A 15,079-nucleotide genomic window follows, 5' to 3' on the forward strand; every position below is an offset into this window, starting at 1 on the left:
CATTTGGTACATTTGTGAAAAGAGATCCTTGTGGAAGGAGAAGTTGAGGAAGGGAAACAAAATGGTCACCTGCACACGTGCGGTAGGGGAGTGAGGATGGTACACTCTAAAGGGCTTTACTTTCCCTTTCTATAGAAAAGTTCCCTGCTGAGCCTATGTAGTTAAGACAGATTTCTCTTTGCCTGGCCGGGCGTGGCTCAGTGGTTGAGCATCGACCTAGGATCCAGGAGATGGAGGTTTGATTCCTGGTCAGGGCACATGCCCGGGTTGCGGGCTCAATCCCCAGTCGGGGGGGGAGGTGCAGGAGGCAGACAATCAATGACTCTCATCATTGATGTTTCTATCTCTCTCCCTCTCCTTTCCTCTCTCTGAAATCAATAAAGATATATTTTTAAAAAAGAGTAAAAATAAATAAAAACACTAGTATTTGAAAAAAAAAGAAAAAAAGAAGGTAGACTTCTCCAAAGGGCATGCGTGGTTGAAGGGGCAATAAAACCCGGAATTAGCAATGACACATTGAGAAGTGGGAGCTAATGCTACAGCTCATACATGGCAGAGCCAGGATTTCAACTATTTTTCTTTGCCACCAGATCCCCATGTTCCTAATATTTTCAGTGGTGTTTTTCTTAAATGCTGGTACCAGGACCAGATGCATCAGATTACTAGGGTGCTTTTGAAATACATATTACTGGGCTGCAGTTACTGAATCAAGTACCTGCAGGTGAGGCCCCCAAATCTACATTTTTAATAAGCTCCCACTCTTCCAGAAGATGGTAGGGCCTGGTACTGGTAAATGACTTCTGTGTTGCTATTTGAAGCAATTCACAATTTGAAATTGATGAGAACTGCTGGGGACAAATATAATGGAGAAGAAATTCCCCTGTGACATATTTTAAACTATGTCTTCCAGGGCATCTTTCTTCAACTATGATCAAATGTAATGAAATCAGCTGTCAGTTACAAGTCCAATGTTTTCGAGAAGAATGTGTACAACCTATTGTGTTCACCTGTCTAAAAGGCAGGATGAAGGATAGGGGATGGGAGGAGTGGAAAGTCAGGTTGGGCAGAGCATGGAGCCACATGCACTGGGAAAGAAGACATGCCTGGCAAAGATTTCTGATCTCTGGCCTGGTGCCTATGAAACATTGAAAGATAACAACTCCAACCAGGCAGCTTTTGAATGGAGCCCTATTCAGCTTTTCACTTTCCAGCCATTTGTTATGAGAACAAAGAGGTGAGGGAAAATATTAGCATGAAGAATATAGGTGGAAAGTGAAAGAGGAGCCATAGGGAAAGGCTACTGTTTAATAATATATCAATCTTTGTTGAGATGCTTTCTATGTGCCATAAACTTTATGAATATTACTTCTTGAAACATCCTTGTAATATAGAGTGCTACTATTCCCATTTCGAAGATGAGGTAACTAAAGTACAGAGAGATTAAGTAACTTGCTTGAAGTCACACAGTTTCCAGGTGGCAGAGCTGGAATTTGAACTTAGATCTAGTCTGACTACAGAACCCATTCTTTCTCTCTTTTTTTCCTCCAGCTTTATTGAAATATAATTGACATTTAACAATGTCAATTATGTAAGTATAAGTTTGTGGTATACAACATGATGATTTGATACATGTACATATTGTGAAATAATTATCACAATAAGGTTTAATAACACATCCATCACCTCACATACTTACCTTTTGTGTAGTGAGAATATTTTAGATCTACTCTCTTAGCAACTTTCAAGTATAAAATACAGTATTGTTCTCTTAACCCAGGGATGGGGAACATCCGGCCTGTGGACTGAATAGGGCCCAAGAAATCATTTGGTCTGGCCCTGCCAAGGAAACCTCAGGGGGGACTCAAAATTCAATAAATTCAATTAAATGTCTGGCCAAATATAAATTAAATGTCTGACCAAATATAGCAGGCTAATTTTTAAGCTGATGATTTTGTATGGCCCATGACTGATGTTATAAATATCCAAATGGCCATTGGTAGAAAAAATGTTCCCCAACCCTGTTTAACCCATCATGTTGTACTGTCTCTCTGATTCTAATGCCTTTAAGATTCCTAGTACCTGCTAGAGATATTGTTGCCAAAAGGTGGTCATTTCTGGACACCTATCTCTGAAAGGACAGAACTTCTAAGGGTTGATGATCTTTGTGATTAGTGAGAAAAGATGTTGCCAGTGACTGACCATGTGACTTTGGATAAATCACTTTCCCTCTCTGGGTCTCAACATCCACATCTGTAATGGAGAGGGGTTAGAGTACATAATCTCCAAAGGTCTTTCCCTCTCTTAGGTGTATTGCTGTATCAGGTATCTAGGATGATCTACCATTTCTGCCATAGGGACCCCTTCAGGAGTCTTCCTGCTTGGGTAGTGCATGTGAAGGAAGCTGTCTGTAAGGTGGGCAGAGCACACTGCAAAACATGCATTTATTGAGCACTTATTATGTACCAGGTACCAAGGATACATAGTTGAAGATAAATATGGCTCCTCCCTTCAAGGAACACACACTCTAGTGAGGGATACAGACAACAAAAAGTTGTGAAAGATATATATCACAAGATATTTTAATCACAGGAGTAAGCACAGGCTGCAATGGGAAGAGAGACAGAGACTGTGTAACTTTGCCTGGGAGTTGGGGATGGCGAGGAAAGGCTTCTTTGAGGAGGGATTCCCTGATCTGAGCTCCTCAGCATGGTAAGGTTTGAAGAGCAAGGGGGCTGAAGAAGATGGAAGGTTCCCCCTGCCATGTCAAGAAAGGCATTTCACCAGCAGCACTTCTTGCTTGAAAAGTCACAGTTCATGCCAGTTCCAGGGTTTTGAATGTGAAGGTTGGAAAGCTGAACTGCTGTTCTTTTATAAACTTGGGTGCTTTTCTTCCTAATCTGTGTGAGAAAGCTCACTTTTTATTAACTCTTTCTTCAAAAGGCATACACTGGAAGCAGGAAAAGGCTTAGGTTTAATCTCCAATTTTGTCCTTAACCTATGTGCAAACTCTGAGCTCATATACTCTGGCTCATATTTCTTCATATCATAGGATTTCATTTTTTGTGTGGTTAAAAACAACAACAACAACACAGAGAAGTGTTTTTCCATTGCCACTGGATAAATTCCAGAGCCTAGAAAAGTCTTTGAGTGACCAGTGCCATTTCCTTTAAGACTATGAGACAGATAACAATGCCTTCTAACTTAAGCATTCCACTGAAGGGAATTTCCAACCTTAACTGATCATTTTTTTAGTTACTAAACTCTCTCTCACTGTCAGAATGTTCTCTCTGTTTTCCTGTTTAAAGGCTTCTTGCTATTTCTTTCTTTTTTTTTAAATATATCTTTATTGATCTCAGAGAGAGGAAAGAAAAGGGAGAGAGAGAGATAGAAACATCAGTGATGAGAGAGTCATTGATCGAGCCCACAACCCGGGCATGTGCCCTGACCGGGAATCAAACTCTGATCGCCTGGATCCCAGGTTGACGCTCAACTGCTGAGCCACGCCCGGCCGGGCTTCTTGCTATTTCTTAAAGTCCTTGTCTTTTTCTCTGGACTCATTGAGTACAAAAACCTGGTAGCCATGTTGCAGACAAACTTAGAGAGTACTTGAGATTTTCTTCCAAAAGGCTTCATCTGAAAGGAAAATGGGCTTATTAGCTTCTCAGAGTATATATGGAATTTTCCTCATTGAAGAAAGATTAGTAAAGGTGAGGCCAGCAATCCCTGAAGCAGCCTTTCCTTCACTGTCCAGCTGAGCCCCAAAGCTCCAGAACCTATAAATATGCAATTCATTCATCACTGACCAAACATCTGCTCTCTAGAGGTTCTGTGTTAAATGTTAGTTTCTGCATTCACATTTGTGGCAGGTGGCCACCCCATGCACTTTGGTGTAGCACTCAAGTATTGTGTTCTTGTAATTATGCTCTCTTGGGTACAAGTAGGAGACTCACTTGAGATCTCTCAGTGAAAAGGAAATTTATTATAACATAAGAAAATCTGAACTCAAAAGCCATTGGGAAGCACTGTGGTCTTTCTAGCTCTTTAATGAGCAGTATGGAGTTTTCCTTCATAGTATATCTGCTTCATACTACTGTATTCTCTCCCTTTATCAATCAGTTTTCTCAGCTTACCCAGAAGTTATGTGTGCTCATAACTTTAGATTGAACTTGGCTTCAACTTGACACAGACTTGATTCTATCTCCTGGTGTTTTTTTTTTCTCAACTCCTTCTGTATCTGCTAACTAACTCAGTATTTCTATGTTTCTTGGTTAAAACTTTCAGAAACAAGAGAGTGGCCTAGATCCTATCTTCTTGCCAGGTTATCATGTCACCCATTACTGTCCAGCCAATAAATTTTGTTGTTTTGTATCAGATGCTAATGCTAGGTCCAATTCACCGTCACCAAAGGCATGATGTAGGGAGGTCAGAGGTTATAAAATGTAAACCTAGGCAGCAGCAAGAGCTGTGGATTTTGCAGTTGCCCTTAGAAGGTAGTGCTGGCAAGCACCAGATTTGTATTTCTGGTTGGAATAGTAAAGTTATCACTAAGATCCCACAAAGTTTCCCTGTAGTGACTAAATGATCTAAACAAAATGGAGATGAAGGCAAGGGGCACAATGGAAGGTATGAGAAGTTAAGAAAAGAGATGTGTTTAGCATGAATTTGGAATGATTTTAGAAGAAGGAAGTGTTTCTGGAAGAGGAAGTGTGGTGCCCTGCTCACCAGGAGAAGCCTGTGCCACATGTATGCTTTCTGTAGATCTCAGTATGGCAGCTGATTCTGTTAAAGAGCTCATGACCTACCTTCAACTACTAGGGACCTACTTGACTCTTCAAAAATGCTGAATTTTCAGAAAACAGTAGTAGTCCCTACATTGTGATTCCTTGTAAATCAGACCAAGATAGTAGAGGAGTCTAGTTGGAGAGTCCAACTTAGCTTTGTAAGTCATTGTTGAAAACATTTTGACTATAAAAATTACATTGGCCTGTCTCAATTCCCAATACTGCCCTTCACAAGTTATCCTCTCTACTACCTACTACAACTTACCACCTATGGCATGGCAAAGATATCCTGTTGAGTTGGTAGTATTATAGACATTTAGGATAAAAAGGGAGAGGTAAACTCTGAGTAGAAGAGGCAGAATTTGAGCTGCGCTAATCCAGAGGGAATGTTGGGGTGACAGGAAACCTATGATATTTTTTCTACCTGTGTGTGTGTTTTTCTTTCCAGGGCTGCTGATAAGCTCAGGCTGTGCATTATACCCCTTAGGATGGAATAGCCCGGAGATAATGCAAACATGTGGGAATGTCTCCAATCAATTTCAGTTAGGTAAGGTGGCCTGAGCAGGATGGCAGTGGTGGTTCATCTGTTTTTCAAAGTGCTTTACCTCTTGAATAGGCCTCTGCTTGCTAGTGGTGCTTGCCTGAGTCTCTATCACTGTTTTAGGTTGTGAGAAGTGGTGGCTTCACCGGACTCATCTGGCCTTGCTAACTCACAAGAGGTGGACATAGATTCCACTTCCTTGACTATGTTTCTACACACCCTTTATGTACTTTTACCAAGAGTCCTGTGACCAGTTTGGGGCAACCCTATCTACAGAGGGTTTTCAAATGCTTGGAGACTGATGATCTGTCATCCTCTGAAAAAATCCTTGTTCCTATTAGTATTTCCTTCTAGGCACTGTTTTTCAAATACAAATCAACAGTATCTCTTCAAACTCTCCACTGAGGATATAACAAAGGGTAATTTGGTTTACATCATGCGTTAAAAACCTAGGTCAAATATTGGGAATTGTTATTGGCATGTTATGGGCATTGTTACATTGTTACTGGCATGTTAATGGCAAGAACTGTTAAATATTAGGAGTGACAGAAGTAGCTCTTGACTCTTCTATGATTGCCGATTCTCCTTGAGAATGGCTTAAATTCACTATTGTGAGTTGGGAGTAGATTGGGCTCTAATTTGAAGACTTCAAAATATTTTCCCATCCTACCATGATGGAAAAGAGTAAGAGGGGAAATGTATAAATTTCCTTGAGTATCCTCAATTGTAGGAGAGAACTTTGGAACAATGAGGCCACCCATCTCCTTTAGCTTATGCCCCATTACTTCTATTTCTCTCTGTTGCCTCACACTATCTTTTGTTTCATGTGACTAACTTTTGGAGGAAGAGTTGTTCACTGTACAAACATAAGGAAAGGGCTGTAAAGAAGATACAACAAGTGTGAAGCAAGAAAAGGGAAGCAAGCTACTGGTCCTGCTAGCTGGGGTAGAGAAAGATAAAGATTTAGCACATTTCTTCTATTTGGTTGTTAGACCTGTAATTCTACTTTTAAAAGCATTATTGATATATAATTTACATACCATAAAATTTTCCCTTATAAAGTGTACAATTAATGGTTTTCAGTATACCCATAAGGTTGTGCAATCATCACCACTATATACTTTCAGAATATTTTCATAACCCAGGAAGAAATCCCTTACCCATTAGCAATCACTATCGATTTCCCCCTGTGCCCAGCCCCCAGCAAGCACTGTCTATAAAGATTTGCTTATTCTGGACATTTCATATAAATGGAATCATATAATATGTGGCTTTTTGTGTTTGGCTTCTTTTACTTGGCACAATGTTTTCAAAGTTCATCTGCATTGTAGCATGTATCTGTACTTCTGCTTTTCATGGCTGAATAATATTTCATTGTATGGATAGAATACATTTGATTTGCTTACTCACCAATAGGCAGATACTTGGGTTTTTCCACTTTCGTGCTATTGTGAATAATACTGCTTTGAATATTTGTGTACATGTTTTTGTATGCGTATATAGCTTTAAAAATTTTATTTTAGAGAGGAAAGGAGAGAGAGAAAAAAACATCGATTTGTTGTTCCACTTGTTTATGCATTCATTGGTTGATTCTTGTATGTGCCCTGACTGGGGATCCAACCCTCGTCCTTGGTATATCAGGATAACGCTCTAACCAACTGAGCTACCTGGCCAGGGACATATATAGTTTCATTTATCTTGTGTATGTATCTAGGTGTAGAGTTGCTGGGTCAAATGGTGGCTCTATGTTTAAGACTTTGAGGAATTGCCAAGCTATTTTCCAAAGTGACTGCATCATTTTATATATCCACCAGCAATATACAAGTGTTCCAATTTCTCAAAAATCTGCACCAATTCTCATTTTCCATTTTTTAAATTATAGATATCCTAATGAACGTGAAGTGATAGCTAATTGTGATTTTAATTTGCATTTTCCTGATTATGGATGATGTTGAACATCTTTTAATTTATTTATTGGCCATTTCTATATCTTCTTTAGAGAAAAGTCTATTCAAATTCTTTGCCTATTTTAATTTTATTTTTTTATCCTCATTGGACAACATTTTTTCCATTGATATTTTTTAGGGAGGGTAGAAGGGAGGGGGTAGGGGAGAGAGTAGAGAGAGAGAAACATCGATCTGAGAGAGAAACATCAATTGGTTGCCTCCTGTACGCACCCCGACCAGGGCCAGGGATCAAACCTGCAACCCAGGTGCATGCCCTTGATGGGAAATTGAACCCTCAACCCTCTGGTGCGCAGGCCGATGCTCTAACCCCTGACCAATGCCAGCCGGGGCATCTTTGCCTCTTTTAACTGGGTGATTTGCCTTGTTTTGTCGAGCTGTAAAGAGTTCTTTATGTATTCTGGATACTAGACCCTTTTCAGGTATATACTTTGCAAGCATTTTTTTTTTTTTCCAGTCTGTGGTTTGTATATTCACTTCTTTGATTATATCATTTGAAGTACAAAATTATTTAATTTTGATGAAAACCAATTTTATTTATTTTTCTTTTGTTGTGTGTGCTTTTAGTGTCATATTTAAGTGTATATTGCCAAATCCGAGGTCACGAAGACTGTTTTGGCTACTCTTGCATTTTCATGTGAATTTGAGGTTCAGGTTGTCAATTTCTGTACAAAAGCATTTGAGATTTTGATAGAGATTGTGTTGAACCAATGATTAGTTTGGAGAGTATTTCTACTTTAGCAATATTAAGTTTTCCAGTCCATGAACATGAGATAATGTTCCATTGAGTTAGGTCATCTTTAATTTATTTCGATGATATTTTGTAGTTTTCAGTATACAAGTTTTGGTGGCTTTCTGAAATATATTCCTAAGTATTTTTATTGTTTTTGAAGATATTATAAATGGAATTGTTTTCTTAATTTTATTTTGGATGGTTCATTGTTAGCATATAGAAATACAAGTGGTTTTTCTATATTGACCTTGCATCTTGCAAACTAGCTATACTCATTTATTAATTCTAATGATTTTTAGTGGAGTCCTTAGGATTTTGTATATACAAGATCATGTTATCTGAGAATATATGTAGTTTTACTTCTTCCTTTCCAATATGGGTGTCTTTTGTTTATTTTCCTTGTCTAGTTTCCATGGCTAGAACCTCCAGGGCAATACTGAATAGAATTTGTGAGAGAAAACATTCTTGTCTTATCCCTGATCTTCGGGGTAAAGACCCCAGTTTTTCACCATTAAGTGTTGATGTTAGCTATGTGTTTTTTTTTTTCATAGATGGTTTTCATTACATTGAGAATGTTCCCTTCTATCTATTCCTACTGTATTAAGAGTATTCATAATGAAAGTGTAATGGATTTTGTCAAATGCTTTCTTTTCATCTACTGAGATGATCATATGAATTTTATTGACTGATTTTCATATGTTAAACCAACCTTGCATATCTGGGACGAATTACAGTTGGTCATGCTGTATAGCCCATTTCATACTTTGCTGGATTTAGTTTTCTAGTATTTTGTTGAGGATTTTTGCATCTATATACATTAGGAATATTGGTCTGGAGATTTCTCATGATGTGTTTGTTGGACTTTGGAATGAGGATAATATTGGCCTCATAGAATGAGTTGATATGATTCTACTTTGATTAATGTAAAATGACAAAGTAAAAAATTAGAGACATGATTTACACATAGTCATTTGATGGTTTTCTGCACTAATCAGCATCCCCAAGGACCTAGTTCACAAATGGGCAATTTTTTGTGTGGCTGCTTCTGTCCCAAATTCATGGCCTTCAATTGTGTTTATCACAGGATCATTAAGTATCTCTTTCTTTTTTTTTACTTGATTTTTAAACATGTTTTTGTTGATTTCAGAGAGAAGAAGGGAGAGGGAGAGAAAGAAACATCAATGATGAGAGAGAATCATTGATTGGCTGCCTCCTGCATGCCCCCTACTGGGGAACGAGCCTGCAACCCGGGCATGTGCACTGATCGGGAATCAAACCATGATCTCCTGGTTCATGGGTCGAAGCTCAACCACTGAACCACACCATCTGACTACTCAGTATTTTTTTGTTATTGTTTCTCTTTCCATTGCATTCTCCTCCTTTACTTTCCCTTCTCTCCTGCACCTTGTGTCTGCCCAAGGGTGCTAGCTACCCTCTCCTCAGTGCACTGGACAGTGTTGTTCTGTGAATCTTTATGGATAAAGGGATTGCTAAATCCTGCTTGAATCAAACCCTCCTAGTTCCTTTTTTGAAATACCTTTGAATTTTTACAACTGACTAAGTGTCTCTCATCCTTCTTAGACTCACATTTCCTGCCCATATTCTCCAATTACATGTCCCCATATTTACACCTTAATTGTTAATGCTGAAAAGAAGAGACAACCTGTGCCATCCTTGGCTCTTTTCTGGTCAGCTGTCCAAACATACATGACAGTGTCAGCTGTATTAACTGTTCCCTTGCAAAACAAAGGTACCCAGGAGCAGCAGAAAAACATATAGTAGAATTAAAATTTCTTATAATGTGTTGGGAATGCCAAGCTTGTGAATATCAAGTTTGGGAATGCAAATGCAAAAAAAGCTTTCTTTAATATTCTGGAGATTCTGGCAGTGTGGAAGGATCCTCAGCATACATTAGATTTTTCTGGATGGATGAATGAAATAGAAGGAACATACATGGAATGTCCATTGTGCAGTCTTTTGTTCCTTTTTTCATTGAAAGGCAGCATGGTATACTGAAAGATCATAGGCTATGGAGTCAAAGATCTCAGTTGGTATCCAAGATCTTTCCCCTATGCAATGTATGGAAGTGAAGTTGCTTGATGTTTTTTGTTCTCTGTAGAATGGGGGATTATAATACCTCTACCAGTGTTTTTGTGTGTGTGTGTGTGTGTGTGTGTGTTTTTTTTTTTACAATGAAATTTAAAGGTATATTGAAGTACGTAGCACAGTGTTTGACTTAAAGTAGATGTGGCCTTCTTTAAAAGATAGAGTAGAATGCACTGGGGGGAGGGATAGTAGATTATCAATTGATGGCATTTACTTTAATTCTGCTGTAGGCTTTATGCTCTACTGTGTATTCTGTATTTTGGGAAGAGAGAGTCACAGAGCCAAGAAAGACATGGACTTTATTTAAGGAACATGGCTTCTTACCCTGACTTCCTTGAGAGAAATGAAGTGGGTAGGAAGAAAAATAGAAGCGGGCATTATCTGTCTGCCAAAATGATTTTGAGGTTTAGTAAAAAAGACTTCCCCTCTGAGACTTTTAATGGCCCCCTATAGCCTCCAGTATAAAGGGGTCCACCCATGTCTTCAACTTCTCCTCTTTTCCTAGGTTTCCATTCAAGTTATCTGAAACCATTCACAGTTATGATTTTTAGTCTTAACCTGAATTACCAAAAATATAACTTGTATTAAGGCAGCAGTCTTGATGTCTGTGTTGGATTAAGGATAGCCACCGATTCTTTGATACTTGTCCCATAGTGAAGCTGGGTCTATCTGTTACCTCTGTCTCTCGAATCTGGGCTGGCCTATAATTGCTTTAATCAATAGAGTATGGCAGAAATGACATCAAGCTTGTTCTAGGCCTAGCCTCTACAGAATGTAGTTTCCATGTTGGTTTCTTAAAAATCTGAGCCATCATTTAAAAAAAAAAAAAAAAAGACTACTCTGCTGGGGAGGCCACATGGAAAGTCCCAGAGATATTTAGAGACAGGGAGAGTCCCAGCTGAGATCAAACTTTCAGCCATTTCGGCCACAGCACCAGACATGTAATTGAAGCAGTCTTGGGTCCTGCCCTAGTTAATGCCAATTGCAGTAAAAGTATCGCTCAGCTGAGCCCTGATCAAATTGTGATCAACAGATTCCTGAGATATATAATAAAATGATTGTTGTTTTCAGATACTATGTTTTGGAGATAGTTTGTTATACAACAATGGATAACAAGAAAATTCCAAATCATATACATATAAACTTAAAATTATTATTTGTAATCAAAGGTAATTAACATATGTAACAAAATAAAACAGTACATAAAGGTTTAAAATGCAGTCAGCCTTTTTCTGGACCTCAATCCCATTCCTCAAAAGGACCATTAAATTCCCTTTTATCTCTCCAGAATTATTAATAAATACAAAAATATGTGTTTCTATGCATATCTTCATTTTTTAACCAAGATCATATTATGTATATATCTAGCCATCTAACTAGCTATACCATTCTGCACATTGTGTTTTTAACTTACTAATATGTCTTGGAGAGTTATTAATGTTTATAGATCTCACACCTACAGTTTAGGTATGCCATAGTTTTTCATTGTAGGGATAGCATGAAGTCCAAGAGGGAAGGAATTTTTGTCTGTGAGACTGAATAACTCAGCTGGTACAGTGGCAGAGCTGGGATTCAAATTCTAGAAGTCTGGTTTAGGTAGGATCATACAAGTTTCTTCAATGATGAAAATGTTCTGTGTCTTACTGTTCAATGTGTTAGCCACTAGTCATGTATTGTCGTTGAATGATTGAAATGTTAGGTTAGTAAGACTGAATTCATAATTTAATATTATTAACTTAAATTTTATTTAATAGATATTTAATATTATTAATTTATTTAATTTTGTGAATTTAATTTAATTTATTAATTTAAATATAATAGCCACAATGTGACTAGTGGCTACCGTATTGGATAGCAGGGCTTGACAGTCTGTGCTTTCAGCTGATACACTCCTCTGTAGACTATCAGGGAGACTCAGAAGAAGTAGCCAGAGAGCCATGTAAAGAAAATCAAGAGTGTGGGGTCACAAAGCCAAGAGAAAGAGAGTATGTCAAAGAAGAGGGTGTAGTCAATTTTGCTTAATGCTATTCCAGATTGCTATATGAAGATAGAGGAGTAACCATTGGAGTCAGCTAGACAAAGGTGACCTAGAGGAATACTTTTGCAGTTATAGATATTGGAGGTATTGCGAGATAAAGAAAATGAATGCAGCATATGTAGACAATTCTTTCAAAAAGTTTTACTATGAACGAGAGCTGAAAAACTGAGCAATAGCTGGAGGAGAATGTGGAAAAAAGAGAGGCTTTTTCTAAGATGGCCAAATACTTGAATTATCATGGTAATGATTCTATAGTGGAGAGAGACTGATGCAAAAAAACAACAAAAAAAACAACAAAAGGTCCTTGAGAAAGTGAAGGTGCAGTGAGGACTCTTGAACTGAGATTTCAAATGTTTTTAACTGATTTCCTAATAAATATATTTCAGTTTTGCTGTGATTTTCAAAATTCTCTTAGATCCACAAAACTCTTAAGAGAATTTCTTCATACCCAGTGGCCTATAGACAATGGACATCCAAATTAACTCCATTGAGAATTTAGTAAAGCTAAATACTTCTAATGGGACATAGCCATTTTGGACAAGCTTATAAAACCACTGTGTTATCAATAGCACTTAATTCTGAGGTATGGTCTGTACCATGTATCAATAGATAACATTTGCAACATGTTATCATGAATCTAATCTAATCTGATCCTTAAAAGTGCATGCATAGCAAATTATAATATGCCTATTTTATAATGAAGAAACCCTGAGATATGGAGACGTAAAATGATTTGTGTAAGGTCACACAGTAAGTTAAAGGTAGAACTCTGAATGGAGCCTGTCTCCTATTTCACTGTCCTGTGTGTGCTACAATGATAGTTTTCCTTTCCTTTGGTTAGGGTATGTCTTAAGGCGTTTGAGAACTTTTTCCCTTAGGACACACTTTAGCTCAACCGGTTTCAACAACAAATCCCTGAAACATCATGGAAAGTGCTCAGTATATATATATATATATATATATATATATATATATATATATATATATATATTTTTTTTTTTTGTAAGCAGTTCTTTTTTCTCCCCATGAGCCCAGCATCCAGGTTTGAATTACTGTTCTTCATCAGGAGATGATTACTCACCATTAACTAAAAGAAAAACATTTATCCTGAATGAATGATAACACGATATCCTGAATTTTCATGATTGTCAATTCCATAATTAATGTTGGGCATTTTTGTTTACACATTTGGCACTTTCAAGATGAATATGACTACATTAAGTGAAAAATATTTTTTCACAATGAGAATATTTATTTTAACAATAAAACATCTTCCACATTATTCTCCCCTGGAGTATTTGAGAATTAAATTTTACAATTTTTATTGAAGAACAGCTTAAAAATTTTGTTTATGGGAGCGAGAGAAATGTGGAGTATGTGTGTGTGTAAACTCTGTGAGGTGGCTATTATTATCCTTACTTAACTGATAAGGAAATTGAGACTCCAAGAGAAATCATTTGTAATATTGAATGTGTGTGGGTATCTTTATGGAAATACATATGCATGTGTGTTTGTATATATGTAATTTGCATTAAGAAAAACTGATTATGGAGGGTGGGGCAAAAGTAAGTTTACAGTTGAGAGTATGGGAAACACAGAGTTTATTCTTATATCATTATTTATTAATTATTGTATTATTTTCCATATGAACAATTGTAAACCTACTTTTGCCCCACACTGTATTTACATTATGTTAACACTTCTCTTCTCTGTATGGTTGATATTTCAAGAGGCATATTCATATGTATTTTTATTTTATTTTTCAATTACAGTTTACATTCAATATTATTTTGTATTGGTTTCAGGTATACATCATAGTGTTTATACAATCATATAGTTTACAAAAGTATTCCTTCCCTCTGATATTTCCAGTACCCACTTGGCACCATACATAGTTATTACAGTATTATTGACTCTATTTCCTATGCCATACTTTACATCTTGTAACTATTTTGTAACTACCAATTTGTACTTCTTAATCATTTCACCTTTTTCACCCAGTATCTAAAATCCTCTCCCTTCTGGCAACCATATTCTGTTCTCTGTATCTATGAGTCACTTTCAATTTTATTTGCTGATTTATTTTCTCCTTTAGATTTCACATATAAGTGAAATCATATAGTATTTGTCTTCCTCTGACTGATGTATTTCACTTGGCATAATATCATCTACATGCATCCATGCTGTTGCAAATGGTAACATTTCATTCCTTATGGCTGAGTTATATTCCATTGTCTATATGGGAAAGTACCCAGTATTGCATCCTGTCTCCCCCACCCCCACCCCTACCCTCAGCCTGAGTCTCCTGTCCATCTTTTAGTATAATCAGAGTACAAATAAATAAGGCAGTGGCTGGTCCTGATGGGATTCTGAAAGAATTCCTCAGTGGAACAGATATGTGTGGGAAAAATTAAAGTGCATCTAAATTTGAATTGCACTAATAAAAGCACCTTAATTGTCTTGCTAAACTTGATTACAGAAGAAATATATACAAAAGTTTTTGTGTTTCACATGTTCTAAGATTATATACAATTTACCTAGGGCCTCTTTCTGGTCTTCTGGGATATCTACTCCTTATTTCAGTCTCTCTTCTTGAGAGAAAGAGATGTGTGTATATGTGTGTGGGGGTGGGGTGGGATAAAAGATCGGAAGGATGTTAGAAAAGACACAGCTCTCAAGACAAAAACTTACAGTTGCAAATGAATCCCAAGCCCCTTGTCTCCTAAATGTTCCACCTTCTTCCTTTTACCACCTCTCCTGTTTCTAGGATCTCCTCTCATGTCTCCCAGTCCATCTTCCAGGTCACCTGCTGTCTCAGTCCCCTGTCCCAGCTCTACCCCCCCAAGAATATCACTGACCTGGCTCTCACCCACCAGACTCATCAGTTCAAAAGTGTAGAGAATTGACTCTCTTTCT

General features: G+C 37.5%; 1 protein-coding gene across 2 annotated transcripts in view; it reads left to right on the top strand.

Moving 5' to 3' along the window:
- Positions 1-15,079, top strand: part of LHFPL1 (LHFPL tetraspan subfamily member 1) — a 47,776-nt gene that overhangs the window by 14,179 nt on the left and 18,518 nt on the right. Inside the window, exon 3 of one of the 2 annotated variants that reach the window (XM_081125780.1) lies at positions 5,230-5,328. The exons of the other annotated variant lie outside the window; for it this stretch is intronic. Coding sequence (XP_080981906.1) covers positions 5,230-5,328 — 99 coding nt within the window. The remainder of the gene's footprint in view (positions 1-5,229; positions 5,329-15,079) is intronic. 2 annotated transcript variants of the gene reach the window in all.

Source organism: Miniopterus schreibersii, assembly GCF_964146895.1.
Source record: "Miniopterus schreibersii genome assembly, chromosome: X".
In the NCBI taxonomy this organism is placed as follows: Eukaryota; Metazoa; Chordata; class Mammalia; order Chiroptera; family Miniopteridae; genus Miniopterus; species Miniopterus schreibersii.